The following is a 23388-nucleotide window of genomic DNA, read 5'->3' as shown; positions in this document are numbered from 1 at the left end:
CAGGAAATTAAGAAGAAAAGGCTCAACTCTTTTTAATCAAAACTCTCTATTTCAAATTCCTTCAAAATATAAAGACAGGCTTTTTAGGGGGTAAGGAAGAAAAATTTATTTTTTTTAACCTAAGTCCCTTAATAAATATGACTCCTTTAATAGAATAACACTGTTGGATAAATGTATTTTATTTCCAAATTTTATAACTGTGAGATCAAATGATACACTTTCACACACCTGAAAGAGGTCCAGCAGGTCCCCATATCCTAGGGGTTTCCTTGCTCTGAACAGTTTCACTGCATAATTGTAGTTTTTATCCTGGAAAGAAAGAATTAAACTAGGATACCCCACTATGAATCACATTAATGGGGGTTAATAAAAGTTTCATCATGATAAATTTTAATGGTCATTAAATAACAAATTATAATTCTTGTGAAAGAAATAAAATATGATGTAGATATGATTGCTACCCTCAAAATCCCTTAAAATTTAGTTATGGGAAAGACTGATATTTCTAACAAAATTAAAAAAAATTTAATGGTTCAAATAGTCTGAAAATACTTTATTTAAATGAGTCAAGAATAGAAGGACAAATAAAAGTATGGGCAGTTTCACATTAAAAGCACGTTATATGAAAAGGAAGGATTATTTAAAAAATGATGCTAGCTATTATAATTGGTTAGTAATTTTACAAATGAAAAAAGAATCTAGGTCCTCACATCACTCCATATATTATTAAGAAAAAATCAAACAAAAAAACTAAAAGAAAATAAAAATGACTATCACTATGTGGAAGGAGAACTTCCTAAGTGGAGAGCAACAAATCAGAAAAATTATGTTATGTAAAAATGAAAAACATCTCAATTAAAAATTAAAAGGTAAATGACCTGCAGGAAATATAAACATGATGGGAAGTTAATACCTTTGCTATAAAATAGTTCAAATAATATAAGAAAAACACAAAAACTGAAAGAAATAAATGTAAAATGAAAAAAGGAAATTTAATAACCTCAAAGGAAAATGTTCAATATTAAAAAGAAGTATCAATTAAAATAAGAAGTCATTTACCTGTTCAATTCCCAAAAACATTTTTTAAAACAATAATCAGGCAAGGATGTTATAAAAATACACCCACCTATTACTGCTAAAGGCATAAACTTTTATCAGAAAGCACTGTGGTAACAAATTCCAAGAACCTGTTCATACCCTGTGATTTAATAATTTAATTGCTAGAAATTTACCTTAAAAAAATAATTCTAAATACTGAAACATGCCTCACATAAAGGAATGGTTAATAAGCTACAATCACTGGCTAAAAAATATTATGAAGCAATTAAAAAAATACAAAAGATACCATCAAAAAAAGTATTTATGATATAATAAAAGGCAGAATACAAATTAAAGTTTTTAAAAGTTTAAAAAAAATCCAAGGAAAAAAGAATAAATAAGAACACATTATACCATAGAGAAACTGTAATCTCTCTCACCCACTAGGTTAACCTGCACACAAGGCATTAGTTACAGCCCCCTCGGTCTTCTAGCCTGGATTATAGACACCACCTACCAACAGACCTCTACTTTACTGAAGGTACATTGAAATACACCTTGCACACTGCTGGGCGAGTTTACATAAAAACGTTAAAATGAACGTGTCACTTCCTTGATTCAAACTCCTTCCATCCAGCAGCTCAGCTCAGAAAGTCACACAATGGCAATACCTGAATAGTGTATCCACATAGACCACACTGTTTTATACCTCATATATTTAAGTAATCTGCTTTACTTTCCACTTCTATACCTTATTAGTTGGGCTAACTCCTTTTTAAGCTTTGAGACTCAGCTTAAGATTCCCAGACTGGGTTGGGTGCCTGCCTTCTCTATGTTCTCATAATAAATAAGCCTGTCTATACTTCCATCTTGGCATTTACCACCACACTATGAAAATTCTCCATTTAAAGTCTGTCTCCTTCATTCTTCTGTTATCTGGCTGATATGAATGAAGTATGAAAAAATTCATCTAGTTGCATCATCATAACATGTAAAATTATGGCAAAGACTGAAAAGTAGAAAAACACACTAGAGGTAGCACTGACAGACTTACTCGCATTTTGGAATGACTCACTCACTATTGGCTTGCGCTAAATGAGGGCTTACTATTTCCTATGTAATGTGCTAACTTCTAGCAATATAAGGAGAATAAGATATTGATCCTGACCTCAGGAAGTATGTCCTCTAGAAGAAAAAATTTCTGGCAAAGGACTTCAAAAGGCAAATGGAATGAAAGGCAGGCACAAACACACTTTTCAAGTATATTTCTTATATTTCCATATAGACTACAGGTGAGTTACACTACTCATCTTTGTATTTCTTCCAGTGATTCTTACATAATTCTTTCCTTATTAAGAATATATTATGATATATTCTCTAGATATTTGTAAAATATCACAAGCATATGTATTGCTAAAATAGAAAATACTAAATAAAATCAGCAGATAAATTACCTTTTAACATCAGAAAAAAATTCCAAAGTATATTGTTCATTGCTACTTAAAGATGTTTTAGTAACAAGACCATGGAGATATGAAAAAGATGAGGGAAACTGTGTGAGAAAAGAACACAAATCATACACAGTGATCATCTACGTAAAAATTCTATTTGTATACTGACTGTGGCTGAAAGCAGCCATAGGTGGATGTGACCACTACGGTTCTGAATATGGGTTAAACACAATTTTAAGATATCACAACCTCGTTGGTTTCGTTGTTTCAAACATTCAAAAACAGATTCTCTGTTTATGTAATTTTTGTATAACACAAGCCTTCTCAGTCAATTTCAAGTATACCGTAAACTGGCTTAATAAAAACATTTGTAATATATGGTAGTCAAGTGTCAGGTTAAGGCATTTGGCCTCGTAAGTGAAGAACTGGATGTTGCTATCTCTCATTTGCAGAGTTTTATCTTGAAAGGAAAAGGAAATGTGGAGATAATGATCTGTATATTTGAATCAATGCTGACATTACCTGGCATAGCATTCCCACTTATGTCAGCATTCATGACAGCAGTGAAAACAAAGAAAAATAAACATTAAAGGAGGATGCTTAAGAGAAGGGGAGATGTAAAGCAAAGATTTATTCTGCAATGTAAATAACCTTCCCTTGGAAAATAAATCTCAGAAAACTAAAATTGGCTAGAAATCTGTGCTAAGTATCACTGATCAGACTAGTTGATCCTAATTAAGGATTCTGATTTTTATAGCAACCCTTTGTATTTCTGGAATATGTAGAGATATCTGAGAATTCAATATCCAATTTCATTTGAGATTCCTCCATTGTTTGATATCTTTAACATCCATGAGAGCACAAAAGTAGTAATTTACAGTCCCTACCACCATAGAGAAGTAAACACTTCTCAGGAAATGAAATTTTTTAAAAAGTCAACTAAAAATTGTTTTTAGTGTTAACTATACTCTAATTAAGCAGTTTAGAAACTATATATTGACTCAACTCTTTTCTTGTTCTTAAGAGCCCTTGATTTTCAAGATGCTAGTGGTCTAAAAATGTATACATTTTAAAGTATCAGTTGTTATACTTGGTAAAAAATGCTAGGAAATAGTGTAAATGCTAATACAGTCCTCAAGTACATGGCCCTGGAAACTATGGACATTAAAGCATGAACTATTAATTGTATGCGCATAAAGATTTGTTTTAGTTTGATTTGAATACAGCTAATTGAATTAAAATGCAATTAATAGCCCCCTATATATTAAACACATACTGAGACAAAATTTTTCTTACTCCTCCTTAAGATTAACCAATTAGACACCTTACTTTAGTATAGAACTCTGCACCAGACAGCAATCCTCTGAAGAAATCAGTCTCTTTTTAAAATTTTCCATCAACTACAGACCCAATGAAAACTTCCACTGTTGGAGAAATGATTAAGGACTAACCATGATATTAGCAATTATGGTAGCAAAAGTTATTATCTGTAAGGATATTCTAATACGCCTGGCCAACTTAAAAATATCCAGATCATAATTTATCTTTAAACATTAATGTCCTCACAGTTGCTAAATCCACCCAACATGCATCTCCCAAACCCACTAGCCCACCCTCCCAATCCAACCACACCTACCTTTGCCTTTACCCACCACTTTCACTATACCCCTTCTCAAAATGCACACAGAGCATTATTCAATGCTGTGAATAATGTTATGAAACTATATGGTGTTTTGACACAATGTTCAATATCAGAGAAGAAGCTGTGAGAAACAGATGCAACACAGGAGAGCTCACCCTATGGGCACATGTCCAGCAAAGCTGCAAGCCTAAGTGAAATCCGCCTTCCACCCTTAAACTGCCCCCCAAAAGTCTTCATTTCATTTTGTAATAGTCTTTGAAATTCCACCAATTAGAGCTTTTCTGGTATCCTTTTTTAAAAATGTAAAGAGATTTATGAGAGTTAGAGAGATTCGTCACTATTTGGATTTTGGGTAAATTAACTTAATAGGACTATTTTTCTCCTGTAACCAGCTGAGACTAATAGCACCGCTGGAGCTGGAAATGCAGAACGAAGAATCAGTGAAGTAAGCAATGATTAAGTATAAACACCTGGGAGGGAGGGGCTAGTGTGGAAACCTCACATTATCACGGCAGCATACTGTAGCAGGAAGAACATGCCCTGGATTCTCAACAGCCAGGGGCCTCAGTCTAGTTCCACCATTTATCATATGACCTTAGTCAAGTAACTTAATCTCTTTGCATCTCGATTTGCTCTACTATAACATAAAAACATTTCCCCACAAGGTTGTCTTTTATAAGACAAAGTGGCACGAATGTCTCACATGTAACAGATTCTCAGAAAATCCAGTTTCCTTCTTTTCCATGTTCATTACAGAGGCAAGAACAAGAAGGCACCAAAAAAAAGTAACGAGTAGACTATCAAAAGAGTGCCAAAGACAACTCTTAAAATTCCTCCTTGAAGACCAGGTTCAATCACGAGAATGTAAGAAAACATTTTCTTCTTTCTTCCACCCTACTCCCACTCTTTCTTCATGACCATACTGTCTTAGTCCTACGATTCAAAACTCATATAGTACTACTAAATTTATAATACTACGCTATCACCTGTTTATATTATACTAAAGATAAAATAGATCTTGGAAGGTGGACTGAGAACCAACCTTTTATTCAATTCAATACAACAAATATTAATTGAATGCCTTTTATGGGTAAGGTGTGTTTTAGGTGACTGAGAAGAGGTGGAGGAGAATGCAAATCCTTGCCTGTAAGGAGTTAGTAGTTTAAAGCTTTCTAATTTCAGAGAATTTTATAACATTCATCCTTGGCAAACCCAATTAGTTCATAAGTTAGGGACTTTTACATATTCTTTATCATAAATAGCATGCCAGGGCACAGAGGAGAGGCTACAGAAAACTGATGGCTGTTTTTTGTTGTTTTAAAGTGTGCACTTTTACTATTAGTGAAATTTTCATTAATTGTTGAATTTTTAATGCAAAAAATTACCTGCCAAAATTTCGGTGTTTCGTGCAGCTATTGTTTTAACTTTTATTATTCCTGATTCAGCAGCCTGTAAGAATAAAAATAATTAGAACATAAAACTTACTATCAACATGGATTAGCTAGGGAAAGAAATATATATGATCACTGTTACTTTTATTTACAAAACTTCAAATACTAAAGCCTAGTAGTGCCATATACATTATAGGTTGTAAGATAGGATTCATTTGATTGTTCACACACAAGCTCGGCACTACAGCACGTCGCCCTTCTCTGCCTAAGGCACATCTAATCCCTCATGAATTGAAGTGTTCATAAAATATAAAAATAATAAACAGAAACAAAGCCTAATAAAAAAATTAGGTTTCTCTTCCCCATTTCATACCTCCTCCGACCATTAAAAAAAAAAAAAAAAAGCCAAACACCGCAAAATCCAGTAAAACCTTTTTGGATTCAAAGACACTGAATAACCAAGAACTTTATTATTACTTTTAGTTTACATTTTTTAAACAACCATTAGATTTTTATAAGGTACCTAAAACGCTTCACGAGAAGTATGTTTAGTGGGCAGTATTTGGAAGTTATATAGCATTTTACAAAATGCCACAGAATTGTGCTGTCCAATACAGTAGCCATTAAGCACTTTATGTGAGGTTAGTCTGAACTCAGCTGTATTCTAAGTATAAAATACACAGATTTTGAAGACTTAATATGGAAAAGAAATGCAAACTATCCCTTAAATATGTGCACTGATTAAATGTTGAAATAATATTTTGAACATATTGGGTTAAATTATATATTATTAAAATTAAATGCCCCTGTTTCTTTTTACTTTTTTAATGCAATTTAAAATTACACATATGGATTACATCTGTGGTCCACATTTTATTTCTATTGGACAGTGCTGACATATAACACTGATATATAACTTCCATCATAGAAACTCAGAACATTTTTACTAGCAAGAACCATGCCTATTTTATACTTATACTGGTCTCCAAAAATAATATGTCAATATTCATAAGCTATATATCTAAGTTGTCCTATTAATTTGCTTGCTACTTGTTCATTTATTTTGTTATCTCTTATTGCTTACTAAGGGACAAGTGGTAGCAGGTTCTAAAGGTTTAAAAATATTAATGGAATAACAGCAGTGTCCTGTGGGTTCTTAGCTTGAGTACCAGTGGATTAAAATAAATAACACATTGTAGGTTATCCTATGTATAGCAGACCTTCGTCACTTTGTTGGCTTCCAAGCATGTGAAGCCCTTGCCTGTGTCTAGAGATTTCCCAACTTCATGAGTTTAGCAAGATGAGTAAGCAAGTGGAACTTATCTCCCACTATTAAAAATTGAAAATGCCAGATACCTGGCTTTCCCACATGGCCTGGCAGCTTCTTCTAATCCAAACAGACACACCTACCAGGGATTTTGAATATGGAGGCTAATGGCAAAGAAAAGCAGAAACAAGACAGAATTCTTTCTGATGACAGCAGTAAACTTCACTTCTGCTTAAACCAGCCAGTCAGCTTTCACTGCTCACAACCAAGAAGGCCTTAGTTCTACAACTTTAAGAAATGGAAATGTCCCAAATTAAATTAATATGGCTACAAGCAGAAATATAGTCAAAATAAATTACTTCAGGGAAAGATTACTGATTTTCTGATAATTTGCGGGGAGTACATATTAGAGACACCAGAAGCTTAAAAAAATCCTTGATGCCCAGGTTGCAATACATTCCAAGGAATGCCAGCGGGAGCTGGCATCAGTATTTTTTCAAATCTTCAGGTGAGTCCAATATGCAACAAAATTTAGGAGACAGTTGCAATAATGTAGGCAAAAGATGATGGTGGATAAGCCCAAGGTAATAGTGACTGAGATGGTAAGAAGTCAGATTCTGAACACATTTTAGATGTACAAACCATAGCACATTTATAATAAAGATTTGGAGAAAGAAAAATCAGACAAAACAAATACAAAATTCAAGGACACTGAAATTATCATCTATACTTTGTTATACTCACATATCTCATCTCAAACTCTGTTGGGTTTGTTACAGGGCCATTCTGTGGTCACTGAGATTTCTTCTGCCATGATTTTCAAGTTCTCCCCATCTTCACTATAACCATAGGTACCCCGTATATGTTCAAATTCAATATTTCTTTCTGCTTCATTTTCAACAAAAATTGATCACACTGAACCATCATCATAAATAGCAATGTCATTTGTCCTGACTTTCTGGAATTCTAGCCAGCCTGACCTTCTTAACAGTTTCCAAAATCAGTCCTATGGCATGCTAGATTAGTATCTAGATGTCAGTAAAAGATTTCAGATTTGCCAAACACTGTTTTGATTTCTTGAGATTAATTAAGAGTTGACCCATGTCTATATCATAAATAAGTACAAATAAGTATAAATAAATAAGTTGTAAGGAGTATAAAATGTTTACCAATTATATTTACACATATACACAGTAAGGAAAAGGAATAAGAACATTTTTTAAAGTTTAATAGTTCCAAAGTAGTGGTTTAAAAGATACATAAAACCAGTGTTTTCTTTCCTAAACACACCAAAAAAAACCACCAAAAGGACTATTTGTTGCCTTAGATATAATTAGACCTATCACATAGTTCCTCATTTCTTACATGCAGGTTTCTACTCTCAAATTTTGAAACTGTAACATCTTATTCTCTAGGCACACTGTGTTGCTGGAAAGTTTCAATATCAATGTTTATTGACAACACATGTATATCAGGGTCCCTCTAACCACTGCAGTCTTGCTTTATACCGAAGCCTAGCTACATCTTCAAGTGTCTCAAATAAATGGAGGTATTCAGACTCAGATTTCCTTCTCTTTATCAAGGACAGTCTATGTAAAGAAGAGTCTTTAACTTCTTGCTTTAAAAGTATCCCCTACTCTGAACAGGTATCTTATATATCCACAAGTGAACTACTCAATTATTTTAAACATAGTTCTTTTTTATGAATTGGCCCTCATGCATAAAATATTTAAAAAGAATAAGAAGGAGGAGAAGGAGGAGAAGAAGGAGAAGAAGGAGAAGGAGAAGTTGTTGTTGCTGAAGTTGACAAAAAAAAAAAAAAAAAGAAAGAAAGAAAAAAAAGAAAAAAGTTGCCAGTTCTGTGGACTGGATAGAGATGACATAGGTTAAGGTGCGTAGTCTAATATCTCTATTCCTGGGGGGGGGCAATCTGTGAGTTTGGGGAAAATACCAAAAGTCTTAAATACACAGCAGTATTTAATGCTTATTACTCTTAAAATTAATCTCTCTCAAGAAATACCTTTTCTTTTCTTCAATATTCTTTGATTACCCAAATAGACATACTCCCCAGGGACTTTGAATAGGGAGGCTAGTAGCACAAAAAAACAGAGACAAGAGAGAATGTGGACTCCTCTTCCAAGACTGTCTAGAATATCTCTGACCTCACTTCTCACTCAGTAAACTTTTCCTGGGCAAAAATAATTCCCTGGTTTCAATTACTTTCTAAATACTGTAGACTCCCAAATTATATTCCTGTCTCCTAAACTATAGGACTTACTAACCTAAATGTTTAAAAGGCACCTTAGATTCAAGATACTCAAAACAGGTGTCATCCTGTCACCCCCTCTACACACTTCCACTTCAGCTCCAGAAAAAACCTGTTCCTTTTCCTATAATCTCTACTTCTCTGAACAGCAGCAGTATCCATCCAGTCACTGACTAGACATCTGGGGTTTCTCTCTCATCCCACAAATCATATCAGCCACAAAGGCTATGTAGGGAACATATTTTGTACCCTTTCTCACAAATCCCACTTCTGCACCTTCATTCAAACTGCTGGGGTGTCTGGGTGGCTGAATCAGTTGGGTGTCCAACTTTGGCTCAGGTCATGATCTTGCAGTTTATGGGTTCAAGCCCTGCTTCAGGCTCTGTGCTGACAGCTCAGTGCCTGGAGCCTGCTTTGGATTGTCTCCCTCTCTCTATGACCCTCTCCCGCTCACACTCTCTCTCAAAAATAAACATTAAAAAAAAAAAAAAAAACCTGCTCATTACCAACCTAAACTAAAAGATTTCTGGACTTACAATCTTGCCTTCCATTCATCCATTGACTCAACTTTTCAATGGTTCCCCAGTGCCTATCCCAACTAGTGTTTCTCAAAACTGAGTAGTTTAAGGACTTCCTTAAAAAAAAAAAAAAAAAAAAAAAAAAAAAATCATGAACCTACCCAGTTACTGATAAATTTAAGTTTGTATAAACTTACTAGGAATAAATTCCTATTTTTACAGCTCTTAAATTATAGTTATATACAAGTTATATACAAACCCAAATCAACACTAATGCGACAAATAATGCTTTGCTGAAATTAAACCACTGCTCACAAAATGAAGATAACTGTAGGCTTAAAGAACAGGCTCTCCTGCTTTTGGTACTATAAGAGCAGTGACAGAAATAATTTCTTCCATCAATTTTTTTCTCTGGTAACTATGAAAAAGCCTTTCCATCTTTGTGGGCTGTCTATGGTTTGTACCGGTAACACTTTATCCCACTCATCTCACTACATGTCTGTTCCTCCATTCTAGCTATATGCCCTATAAGGACAAGAAATCTATTCCATTTGTCGCTTCATATCACTAACGTCTATCACAGTGCCTGGCACACAGGAGCTACATAATAAATGCTTCTAAACAAAAGTATTACAAGTTCTAAGAAGAGAAGGAGACTCTACTGCCCACTAATTAAAAACCCAGAGGAAATCCGATCCAGGTATGCACAAGGCCGTCAGGGCTGCTGGTCCACCTTTCTGCCATTCTCTTGGTTCCATCCTGTTCCATGGCTAGGTCCATCCTTTGGCCACTTCCAAACTTGCCAATAAAAACAGTTGCAGTCATTCTACATTTCACAATTTTATATGAGAAAGGCCTCTTTTAGCAGCTTTTTAAAAAGGAAGAGGAAACTCCTTGTCCAGAAGCACTCACTGGCATTATGTAACTTGGACAGAAATGAAGGTGGGGCTGGTGACGGTGGGGAGGGTTTAAATTAGATTAAACTAATCAAGGTACCCTAAGGAAGGAATGAGATTAATTCATCTCAATCCAAAGGTCTGGAAATGAAAGAAGAGTGCAGCCTACTACAGAAGGAAGCGAGAGGGAATGGATGCTAGGAAGGGAATTAACAAAGGTCCACTACTTGTACTAGAAACAATTTTACAATTAAAAAAAAATTAATGATGCTTCCCTTCATCAAAGTTCCTATGTTCTGTTTTTTCCTATGTTGTCTTTTAAAAAAAATACATACTTTTCACATCTATGAAAATTGACCTCAAAATGAGAACAAATTTACCAAAGGTCCAAATGAATTATTTACTTACATAGCATAAAACAAGAGCTGAGGTAGTATTATGAAACTCAGGTTAACAGCAATTTGAATCCAAAAATGTACCCATAAGATATCAGGGAGGTATAAAGCTGCCTAAAGACTTATGATTTTAGATATCAGGTAAAATAAAAAAAACTAAAATGAAGTCCACACTTGGGAATAAGGAGATCCAGAATACTCCCTACAGGACAACATGCTCATAAAACAATTAATACACTGAAACCAATACGGTTTTCTTCTATAACATATAATTGGTTTACAACCCCAAACTCTGAAAGATATATACCTACATGGCATCTAACTCAAAACCTCTGACCTGGGCACCTGGGTGGCTCAGTCAGTTAAGCATCTGACTCTTGACTTCCACTCAGGTCATGATCTCATGATTGGGAGATGGAGTCCCATGGAGCCTGGGTCAGGGATTGCAATGGGTGTGGAGCCTACTTAAGATTCTCTCTCTCCCTCTCTTTCTGCCCTTCCCCAGCTCCACCCACGGGTACATGTGTACTGTCTCTCAAAAACAAACAAACAAACAAACAAACAAACAAACACTGCCCCAAAACAAACAAAAAAACCCAACCGAATAACAACAACAACAAACCCTGGCTTCTACAAAACAACAACAAAAAAAGTTCTTTAACATATCAAATGAAAGACTGAAATGCAGGGACACCTGGGTGGCTCAGTTGGGTAAGCTTCTGAGTCTTAATTTTGGCTCAGGTCACGATCTCACGGTTCATGACATGGAGCCCAGAGTTGGGTTCTGTGAGCAGAGAGCCTACTTGAGATTCTCTCTTTCCCTCTCTCTCTGGCCCTCCCCAGCTCATGCTTTTTCTCTCTCAAAATAAGTAAACTCCACTTGCAAGCAAGTGAGCAGAGGGCTGTTCAGCTGCAAGAGTGGAGCAATGCCTAAGTCAAAGGAACTTGTTTCTTCAAGCTCTTCGGGCAGTGATTCTGAGTGTGAGGTTGACAAAAAGTTAAAGCGGAAAAGGCAGGTTACTCCAGAAAAACCTGTAAAGAAGCAAAAGACCGCTGAGACTTCAAGAGCCCTATTATCCTCTAAGAAGAGTAGGAGCCACAGAGATGATAACATGTTTCAGACTGGGAAAATGAGTATGTCAGTGGTTGAGACTTTAAAGGGAAAGTCCTAATTGATATTAGAGAATACTGGATGGATCTGGAAGGTGAAATAAAACCAGGAAGAAAAGGTATTTCTTTAAATCCTAAGCAATGGAGCCAGCTGAAGGAACAGATTTCTAACACTGATGATGCAGTAAACTGTAGAATCAGAGCCATATAAAACCTGTACTGTTCTAGTTGTTTTAATCTGTCTTTTTACATTGGCTTTTGTTTTCTAAATGTTGTTTTCCAAGCTACTGCATATTTGGATTGCAGAACAATTTGTAAGATGAATACTTTTTTTTTAATGTACATTATTAAAAATGTAAAGGAGGATTGCTTTGTGCCCACCACCTACTGCAAAATAAAATCAAGTAATACAATATTAAAAAAAATAATAATAAAAACAAAAAATAAGTAAATGTAAAAAAAATGCAGATTACATGTGGATCACTAAATATATATATATGATATTCCTATATATATGGTATCCCTTTTCTTTCCTTTTAAAAAATTTAACCTCTAAAAAGTAACTAATTAGTACCTCCTAGATATACAAATACTTTGCACTATGGTGAACAGAAGTATAAACAAGATGTAAAACTGACCCTTTAAGGTGCTATTTAGTCTCCCCCCCCCAAAAAAAAACCAAAAATAACTAAACAAAAGGTAAAACATAAGACTTATATGGAAATAACTTATAAAATAAATTTAAAAAAATCTTTTATGTTTGTTTATATTTGAGATAGGGAGAGACTGCAGGTAAGCAAGGGAAGGGCAGAGAGAGAGGGAGACACAGAATCTGAAGCAGGCTCCAGGCTCTGAGCTGTCAGCACAGAGCCTGATGCAGGGCTCAAACTCACAAACCGTGAGATCATGACCTGAGCTGAAGTCCGACGCTTAACTGACTGAGCCACTCAGGGTACACCTAAAATATGTTTAAATGAAAGTTAAGAAAAGAGAAGAAAACATATCAGTTTGAAAATGTGGGCAGGAGCTGTAACTGTTTTTGCTCTAACAACTAACAGTACATAGCACAGAGTAGGTACTCAAAAACAATTTCATGAACAAATGAATGAAGGGAATGAGGGGAGAAATTAGAAAATTATCTGTAAAGTTGATTTATTTATGCAACAAACAGATAAGCAACATTTAAAGTGGGATTCAATGAAAGGTAGGACCTTAATTTAAAAAGAGGAGAAGGTGGGCACCTAGGTGGCTCAGTTGGTTAAGCAGCTGACTTAGGCTCAGGTCATGATCTCAGTTTGTGAGTTTGAGCCCCAAATCAGGCTCGTTGCTGTCAGCACAGAGCCCACTTTGGATCCTCTGTCCCCCTCTCTGCCCCTCCCCTGCTCACGCTCTCTCAAACATTTATTTAAAAAAAAAAAAAAAAAAAAAAAGAAGGAGCTAATGGGCCAGCAAAAGGAACCTCAGAAGCATGGAAGAGAGAAGCAGCAGGATATATCTGGAGAATAAATAGCAGGCAATACACCTTGGCTGAAGTACAAAGGCATATCAGGAAAAACTGAGGATGATGAAGCTAGAAAGGAAGGTTGGGATGATCAAGGATGGTCTTAAATGCTATACTAAGGGGTCCAGTAAGTAGAGAGTAGCCATTAAGGGTTTCTGAGCTGCTTAGGTATATTAAGCTAGTGGTTACATATAGAATGGTTTTTCTTTTCATTTTTTTAATGTTTATTTATTTTTGAGAAAGAGAGAGACACAGACACACTGTGAGCAGGTGAGGGGCAGAGAGAACGGGAGACACAAAACGCGAAGCAGGCTCCAGGCTCCGAGCTGTCAACACAGAGCCCAACGCGGGGCTCAAACTCACAAACTGCGAGATCATGACCTGAGCTGAAGTGGGACATTAAACCGAGTGAGCCACCCAGGCACCCCACCATACAGAATGATTTTTTTTGTGTGCCATTGATGCATATTAACGGCCAGGTATTTGAAATTTGGTACTACAATAATAAGCTGAGAAAACAGAAAAAAGAAGAGGTATGTTGGAAACTACAGAGCAGGAAGGAACAGCTGACAATGAATAAAGAAAGAGAACTGAGGGGGAGAAGATAGCCCAATGTGACTAAGGTAAGCAACAGTGATAAATGCCATTAACAGAACAAGTGAAATGTGGGTAAAGGGCAAGTTTTAGGGCAAATAAGTTTAACTACAAAAAGTCCTATGTCAAGTATGGGAAAGATATTCTGGTCTAAGGAAAGACACTGGTCTATGCTCAGGAAAGAGAGCAGAGTACACGGAGTAGATTCAGGAGTCCTCAGCATCAGGGTAAAGCCCAGCAGCTTTACTGGGGGTAAGTAGAAGACAGTAATGAGGGAGGAGCATGCAGAAGAGGCCTGAAAACAGAGCTTGGGATACAATTCTACATAAACATGAAGGGAAGGAATACTGAGAGAGAAGGAGTAATAGGAAAGTAGAGTGCTACAAACATCAAAATGAGAGAATGGCAACATGGAAAGAATGATGAATAGTAACAAATAATGAAGCAAGGCAGACAAATGGAAACAATGATAGAAACAAGTAAGTAGTTTTGAAGGCATTTTGCAGCTCGGAGTAATGGAGAGGAGTTAGAGACAGATGCACAGGGAGCCACATCCCAGTTCTTCCACTTTCTAGATCTACTAATTTATGCAAGTTACTGAGCCAAGAGGAAACCATAATTTCCTCATCGGTAAAATTAAAATAGCATCTTGTAATAAAGTAAATGGATGCAACCTCCCTAGCCTAATGGAAAGACAATACTTTACTCAACACTGAGTTAACTTCATAAAAATAAAGGCAGTCTCTCATTCATTTTTTTTATCTTTCGCCATGCTTTACACTTAAGAAACTAATAAATTTCTATTAAATTATAACAGTACCGGCAAAACCCAGTGTTTCGTACATGACTGAAAATAAGCTATGCTTATATAAAAGAAAAAAGAAAAATAATTCCATTTTTGGAGTATGTCTTCCTTTTTGGTTTATGAGCCAGATAAATGTCATTTATTTCTTCTGTATCACCAAAGCACAGTGCTAAAAAGATAATCAATACATTTGACTAAAGTATGTTTCCAGTGATCTTTGCTTATTCATTTCCTTCATAAAAGTAAAAATGCAATGGTCAAAAACTTAGTAAAAAATAAATTATTATGTTTTATACTTTAATAATAAATTTCACTGGTTATGGAACTTTAATAAGTGTACAATACAGGGTATAGAATAACCAAAAGCTTTTTAAAGAAATCTCACTGTAAAAATGCTCTTAGAATACTGCAATAATCTAGCAAAATTTTCCTCGAAGTCCTAGTGAAAAAGTTGTGCTTATATATTCTTGAAGTCAACATCTAAATTGCTTACCGGAAGAAAATGAATTTAATGAGACTAGGAATCTAATATAACTTTTATGGAATAAAGTCAAAGAAAGAGCAGAGTCAAAACAAAGCAAAAAAACAAAGGTCAAAGGCCACGTGCACATCTAACACAATTATCTAAAATTGCATTATATAGGAAAGTAAGTCTTGACCAAAATGACTTCTAACTCCTTACCATAATTGTCATTATTTATGTGACTGGTGCTGGCAAGTTTTTTTAAATAAATTATGAAAATTAATTTATTTCATTATGTAAAACATCGACCTATTATGTCATACTTTTGAGAGAAAGAACACAATTGGTTGTGTCATGAGCAAATCTGTCCAACTAACGTCATCAGAAAAAAAAACTACAGTACGTTATAAAATGCTAAACCCAAATAGCTCCCAACGAAACATGTAATAAACATTATCCAGCCCTCATTCTCCACTGTCACAAGGTCCTGAAAATGAGATCTTCTCCCTACCAGAAAAGCCAACTGACTTGATCTTCAATCTCCAACTAGCTGGTTAAAGGGAGAATCCTGTTATGGTGAGTAAAAAGCATCTCTTTCACCAAACTAACACATAAAAAACACTGGGCCCTGAGGAACTCTACCACAAGAACTTCTGCTTTTTAAGGCAAAAATCCCTGCCCACCTAGGTTCTGTCAAGCCCACATACACAAGGGGAAACAAAGACAGCATAGGAAGACTACTTGCGCTTTTTTACTATTTACACCCTTCCTGATTCCACCTCACTAAAAAAGAGGGAGAAAACCCATTCAAAACCCTAATTCTGACCACCTCAGCTTAAATGGTCTTCATCCCCTTCCTCTTCTACCACCCATTCCCTGGACTTCATCATCCTCTAGTGCAGCATGACTTGGCAATCTGAAATCCAACATCCCTTTCCTGTGCCAATCCCGGTCCTTCTAGCTCTCCCACTGCTCTTTGATTAAATTGGTGCTGCTAGTCCCTTAACCCTTCCATCTTCTTCCAGTCAATCAAAGTTTTATGTATTTCCTTCTTTAGAAATAGAGCACAGATCTTACGATCTATCATCATTTCAACCACTTTTCCTGCCAAGACTCTTTAGTGTCCCAGGTTAATTTCTCCTCCACTTCTACAAAGCAATCCACTGCTCCTCTCAAACTTTCTGCCCGTCACTCCTTTCATCACCAATTGCTCCCAGCAATAAGCTTGTTTCCTACCTTACCAAGAATAGAGGCCACAGGCCAAACTATCCACGACTTCCTATCTCTCCACAATGTCCCTCCTTCAAATTTATCACATTCAAACTCATTTTTTTCTTCTTCCCTTCCTCTGTCAGAAGAAAATATGTTCCTTCTCAGAGTGAGAGCCAGTTCATTTACTTATGCCCTTGAAACTCCAGCTTCTCAGGGACCTTGCTCTGCCAAGTATTCCCTTTCTCTCCCATTTCCTTAACCTTAGTCAGCTGCCTCTTTCCCTTTACTGCTGTTGTTTCCCAAACTTCCTTCTTCGGCTCTGACATTCTCATGCCATGCACTGTTCCAGACCCATCTTATCTACTCCTATGGTTTCTATTATCATATATAAACTGATACTCCTAAATCTGAAATTCTAGACCTCCTCCTTAAGAACCAAACCATCACTTTCAAATACCTACTGGTCAGTTCCACTTGACACACACATAAATGTTAAACTTCTTATATTCACGACTACTCACTTTGCCCAAAAACATCACCTCCTCTTACGTTCCTTCTCTTAGTGATCTACCCAGTTTCCCAAGCCAGAACCTGGGAGGCATCATAGATTTCTTTCTCTATGTTATATAAAAGGTCACTATGCCTTGATAATTTAAACTGCTAAGTCTCTTTTTAATCCATACTCTCTCTTTCACACATGACTATCACAATGCAAGCAACCTCCTGTCTACCTCTACTGCTACCTCGACACAGGCAATCATCACTTTTTAAAATTTACTCTCTTCATCAATGTTAGTCCCCTCTAATTCTTCCCATGAATACTGTTACGGAAATGCTACTAAATATGAATTTGATATTATTCCCTCTCTTAAAAACCTTTAATGGCTCCTAATTACCTTCAGCATGAAATTTATTTAACATGGAATACAAACTTGTGCTAATTTCTCTGCCTAGAATGACTGCCCCCTTCTTCTATTGGCTTGCTTCTACTCATCCTATTAAGACTCAACTGAAGAATTACAAACTCTCTGACATACTTCCAAGCTCAGTTGGATCCCTCTCATTTGTTTCCAGAATAATGCCTGCAAATAGAAAATGACCAAAATGTTTTATTCATTAAATACATAAACATAAAGCTTCAGAGATTAGTGCCTCTGAAGGCAGTGAGCGTCACTTTCAGAAAAGCAATTTTACAAAGCTTTAAGGTAATTTTTAAGGCAAAGAAAAAATTATTCATACAAGTATTCCAGAACAGATTAGCTAGTAAACGTGTCCTTAAAAAGTTACATTGCTGAAACATAAAGATTCATATTTAAGGACTAAGAAAAATAAGCTGGTGCTGACAGCTCAGAGCCTGGAGCCTGCTGCGGATTCTGTGTCTCCCTCTCTCTCTGCCCCTCCCCTGCTTGCACTCTGTGTCTCCCTCTCTCAAAAATAAATAAACATTAAAAAAAAGTACTGGGGAAGGAGATCTGCCTTCCAAAGTACATCTACAATTACCACTGTAAGTTCTTAAGTACCCTTATAAGAAGTTCAGAAGTATTTTTCAACTAATAACTGTGAAGATACTGGGAGAGTGTTACCTAGCAAATCAGTATACAGATGGAAAAGCTTTTTATACTTAGAAAGGCCTTGCCTTGGGGCACCTGGGTGGCTCAGAAGGTTAAGTGTCCGACTTCAGCTCAGGTCATGATCTCATCCTTCATCCCCCAAATAAATAAAACTAAAAACTTACCAGTTTCTTAGAAAACAAAAGCCAAAATTGCTATTAATTTATCAGGAAAAATTTAATTCAATCAAAATATTTCTTGAAAGTCAAGGGTCCCTCCTATAAAATCATCACTTTTAGACTAATTACTTCATTACTGTTTTAAACTGGTAACACAGTGATGGTCATTTTCTAATTCCTAAAGTGGGCCCCTAAGCATATTAGAAGTGCCACTGGTTAAAACGTCAAGGTTCTTACATTCAACAAATTCTTACGGAGTAGGTACTATATAGGAAATTATGTATCAGAGATAATCACACCAAGAATGATTTTTGCCCTTACCTCAAAGAGTAGTGCAATCACCAAGTATTTCTTTGGCCAATGTCCAAATAAAAGAGCTAATGAGCTATATTTAAAGTTCCTAGATTAAATGGACTGAGTTCTAGGACTCTGTAAATTACCTGTTTGGAATTCTGAATGCATTTTCTAAAAAAAATAAGGTAATAAATGGCAACTAAATTCTCAAACAAGTCCACAAAGGCCTTTATATGTAATATAGAGGAATCTTAGTTTCTATATAAATTATAAGAGCTGCGAACAATCAGTTCTATAAATTATTGTCAAAAATACAACAGAACAGTCTAATTCTTTAAAATTCTTTAAAACTGCTTAATTCCTTAAAATTACTTATTATAACTTTCAGCAGAAAATGACACAGAGAAAATAATTAAAATTGGTATCACAAGCTATTGAGTATCTGAAATAAAATATATTTCGATAGTTATCTTTTCAAAAGTGGCACATCAGGTTCCCATTATTGGGTAATATTTGCTTACTTTATTAAAGGAATAGTAGATGGAGCATGTTGAAGACTAATGAAACCAAAAGCACTTACAGAAAAGTTAAGATTCCTTGGAAGCCTAAAATCCAAACTTTATTGGGTAAGTTTTAATTACAAAACCTTTATAAAGGCAAAACATTTAAATTAATATGAAACATTCCAAAATTCCTAGTAAACTTTTGGTGAATCCTAAATAGTAAATAAAATTGCTGGTAGGCCAAACTATATTATAGAAAAATAAAAATGATTGCTTTTACAAGTTTATCACTGAAATATCTTGTCCCCGATATGAGAAAGGAAATTGGGAAGCATTTTTAAAACGTTTAAGAGAAATAAAATGGCATCTTAAGAGAAAAAAATCAATAGTGACTAAACGTCAAATTCTTCACTTTAGGAAAGATTTGGAGAATTTATACAAATAATTAACTGGAACCTCTTTAATAATACCCTTTTTGCTCTGACGACTTTACCATCATAATCCAGTAAGTCCACCCTTTAACCCTATTTACACAGGAAAGAAAACTGAAGCTCAAAGAGGTTAATATGTATTTCAAGGTGTACTGGATTTGACTCTAAACCCAAACTTCCCATTAAAGTATTGCTAATAACAAGGCTTAACATAATTATTGCGGGTCTTCAATATTTGTCATAAGTTAAGTGGCTGAATAATTTATTAACACTTCGTGGTACTGACAGAGTGAAGCTGCATGACACAAGACAACAAGGAAGGCTACTCCCCTTTGAGTGATACACACTTTAAACGTGAGGAGCACAGATGTCACCGCAACGATGGATGATAGTTTTAGAAGCAACAAACCTAAGTTTTTTCAATTCTGGCTTGGCTAGTTTCAAGCTTGAAAAAGGCCAGAAAAGGCGAGGGTAAGACACATTCAGCTGAATTAGCTGCATCGGCTCACTCCGCGAACTTCATTCCTAAATCCGGAGGACAGGAGTGGAGAACATCAAAGCTCCCCAGACGTCTCCAAAGGAAACTCTAAAGAGCGCTTGTGGAACAACCCACCGACTAGCAAATCTGGAAAGGTGAGGACCAAATTAAAATCAGACAGGAGTTTGGGAGCGAAGGACTGGATCTAATAGGACCAGACATGCTCACCGTGCCCTCTCCCGACGTCACCCAAAGCTTACCTCTTTGACAGGTGGGAATTTCTTCTTGCATTCCAGGGACAAGGCCCGTAAATCGCTCTGCATGTTCTCCAGCAGCTTCTTCACTGCCTCGGGGCTGTTGGTGCCGGACATGATCCACCAAACTACAATCCAATTTGGGCGGCGCAAGCGAACTCCAGCACGGTCAGCTCCTTCGGGCGACCGGCAGCTCCCTCAGAGCGCCTCCGGCCCTTCCTCAGCGCGCCTCCTGGGCTCCGCGGGGCTCGGCCCGGCCTGGACTACGAACCCACAGCGTACCCGAGCGCCCCCCGCAGCCTTCTCGCAACTCTCGCGGCTCCTCTCCGAGGCGCCCCCCCGCCCCGGTCGCCCCGCCCCGCTAGGCTCCAGCGGCTCTGGCCGAGGAGCCCACAAGGCGGGCAGGTCCCTCCCGCTGCCGCGGGGTCCGGCCGCACAGTTCGTCAGCAGCCAACCTGGCAAAATCTCCGGCGCTGGCAGCCCAAGCCCTCCAGACTCGCAGACGCCATTAGCCGAGTCGCCCACAATTCCGAGCGCGGCCGGGACACGTCAGCCGCACTTCCGGGCACCGCGGCCACCGCCCCCGTCGCGGCCAACTGGGGCGGTGAGCCGCAGGCGGGGCGTGGCCAGGGGCGTGGTCACGTCCGGGGCTCGGTCGGCTCCCGTAGGGGCTGCTTTCCCCAGCTCGACTTTGGGACCCGCTAGGCGTGGGCCACCATTTGCCTCGTCTAAATTTGCTTCTTCGTAGATATGTGACAGCTGTCAGAATGGAGCCACGTGTATCTTGGCGTGTCTCTTGGGGTGTGTTCGTGTTATATTGTATTTCGGTGTAAACAGTTTGCTTCCTTTTGTTTTCATCTTCATCCGTCTTGTCCCTCGTCATTTCTGCCCCCTGGAATCTCTGGGCTAGTGGCCCCAAACCAATGCCTACCTCCTGTTAATTTTATTTTCCTCCTAAGTACCTAAATTGCAATTCCTCCACAGAGTTGCACAAAGCATACTGGTGCGCTTACTGCGGAGTAGTCCTTTATTTCCCTAATTTGTAAAATGACAGAGAAAACTACCCTTTGTTCCAAAACCCTCCGCTGGCCTTCCATTTTGCCCACGGTAAAAGTCAGAATTCTTCCTTACACCTGCCAGGAGCCACGCGATCTGCCCCGCCCCCTTTTACCGCCAGTTTTCCAGCTAAAAGGCGTTGGGATTTTGTCCTCCTCTGTTTTGTTCCCTTCTTATCTCCGGCACTTAGAATAGTTCTTGGCATATAGTAGATGATCAATAAATATTTTATTTTATTTACATTTTTAAATGTTTATTTATTTTTGAGAGACAGAGCGTGAGCAGGGAAGGGGCAGAGAGAGGGAGACACAGAATCTGAAGCAGCACAGAGCCCTGAGCTGTCAGCACTGAGCCCCACGCAGGGCTCAAACTCAGAAACAGTGAGATCATGACCCCAGCCAAAGTCGGATGCCCAACTGACTGAGCCACCCAGGCGCCCTGATCAATAAATATTTTAATGAATGAATGTAAAAATAATTTTGGTGCTTAAATAAGAAACCAATATAAAAGCCTTTATTAAGTAACAAATATTAAGTGAGACACAAGTAAGCAGAAAACTTACCTGTGCTTCCCAAGATCTAGGTCCGTGTGCTTTTGCCCAAAACATCTTGCAACCACTGAGAAGGAAGCAGAGGAAGGTAGAGGGAAAGCCTGAACCAGGGTAGAGGTAGGAGATGAAGAAAGGAACACCTCAGACAACTGAGCAGATGACATCATTGCAGTAGGCAGGGCAGCGGGTTGAGATTGTCAGTGGGAGGAAGGATTTGGCCCTAAAATAAGCCTTGCACCACAAGTACTTTGTAAACTAAATAATTTTTTCCTCATCTGACAAGAAGTAACACAAGGATGGATAAAGATAGCAGATAAGGTAATAGAGCTCTCAGAACACTAGTTTGTATCATTTGTGCCTATTGTGACTTTGGGAAATTTGATAGGTCCTATAATATAAGCTTTATGTATTAAAAACTGTGAATTTATAAAACAAAATCTTAGGCAGAATATATGGCAGACATTATTCTTGAGGTCCCAGGGAACTTTGAAAAATGATCCTCTTGTGGGGCGCCTGGGTGGCTCAGTCAGTTGAGCCGGGTTAAGCCCCAGACTCTTGATTTCAGCTCAGGTCGTGATCTCAAGGTCATGGGATGGAGGCCCATTGGGCTCCACACTGAGCTTGGAGCCTGCTTAAGATTTTCATTCTCTCCCTCTCTGCCCTTCACCCCCGCTGGTGTGCAATCTCTCTCTCTCTCAAAAATCAAATTAAATAAATAACAAAACCAAATAGTTTTCTATGTACATATGCCCAGGGAGATTGTACTGCCACAGAAACAATGCATGGCTTTATGCCAAAACCAACCAAGTTAGCAGGGGTAAAAATCATTCTTGATTCTACAAGTTAAGAAATCAGCTAGGTGCAACAGGGTGGCTCAGTCGGTTAAACATTCAACTTGGGCTCAGGTCATAATCTCACAGCTTGTGAGTTTGAGCCCCAAGTCAGGCTCTAGGCTGACAGCTCAGAGCCTGGAGCCTGCTTGGGATTCTGTATCTCCCTCTCTCTCTGCCCCCCACCCCTGCTCATTCTCTCTCTCTCTCTCTCTCTGTCTCAAAAAAATAAACATTAAAGAATGTTTAAATAAAAAGACTTAGTTATCAATAAGCTTTAAACTCCTAGTTGAAAATTAGGAAACCTGTGTCTTTTTCTCTTTTTCTGAGACTTTGTTGTGAATCTTTTGGAAAATGTATTTATTTAACAATGAGCATATATTCATGTGTAACAAGAAAACTTGTCCAATGACATTCTAAAATATCTGTCTCAGGTGATGGTGAAATACAAATGTAACTCATTTTACCTTTCTAGTTGTTCAATCCCTCAGATTTCACCATCATTCACTTATTCTCCTCTTGGATTTTTCTCTCTTCTACCTACTCCTTAGAGATTACTATTTCCCAGAATTCTATTATTTACTTTCTTTTCTTTATTTTCTACTCTGGAAAATATGCACACCAATGGTTTCAATTACTACCAACCTATTTAAAAAAAAATTTTTAGTGTATATTTTTGAGAGAGAGCGCGCAAGCAGGGGAGGGGCAGAAAGC

General features: G+C 37.4%; 1 protein-coding gene and 1 pseudogene across 4 annotated transcripts in view; one reads left to right on the top strand and one right to left on the bottom strand.

The window, feature by feature from the left end:
* MON2 (MON2 homolog, regulator of endosome-to-Golgi trafficking) overlaps positions 1–20775 on the bottom strand; it is a 117622-nt gene extending 96847 nt beyond the window's left edge. For 2 of the 4 annotated variants that reach the window (XM_015079515.3, XM_015079517.3), the window contains exons 1-2: positions 20245–20775; positions 5517–5580 (exon numbers count right to left, since the gene is read on the bottom strand). In XM_015079515.3, coding sequence (XP_014935001.2) covers positions 5517–5580; positions 20245–20355 — 175 coding nt within the window. In that variant the 5' untranslated portion in view covers positions 20356–20775. Of the gene's footprint in view, positions 1–228; positions 310–5516; positions 5581–20244 lie in introns of all 4 variants that reach the window. The other 2 variants (XM_053226448.1, XM_053226447.1) reach the window with 2 other exon arrangements.
* Positions 11723–12319, top strand: LOC106981323 (activated RNA polymerase II transcriptional coactivator p15-like; annotated as a pseudogene).
* Positions 20776–23388: the final 2613 nt, after the last annotated feature.

Source organism: Acinonyx jubatus, chromosome B4 (assembly GCF_027475565.1).
Source record: "Acinonyx jubatus isolate Ajub_Pintada_27869175 chromosome B4, VMU_Ajub_asm_v1.0, whole genome shotgun sequence".
In the NCBI taxonomy this organism is placed as follows: domain Eukaryota; kingdom Metazoa; phylum Chordata; class Mammalia; order Carnivora; family Felidae; genus Acinonyx; species Acinonyx jubatus.
This window is presented reverse-complemented; position numbering and strand designations above follow the sequence as displayed.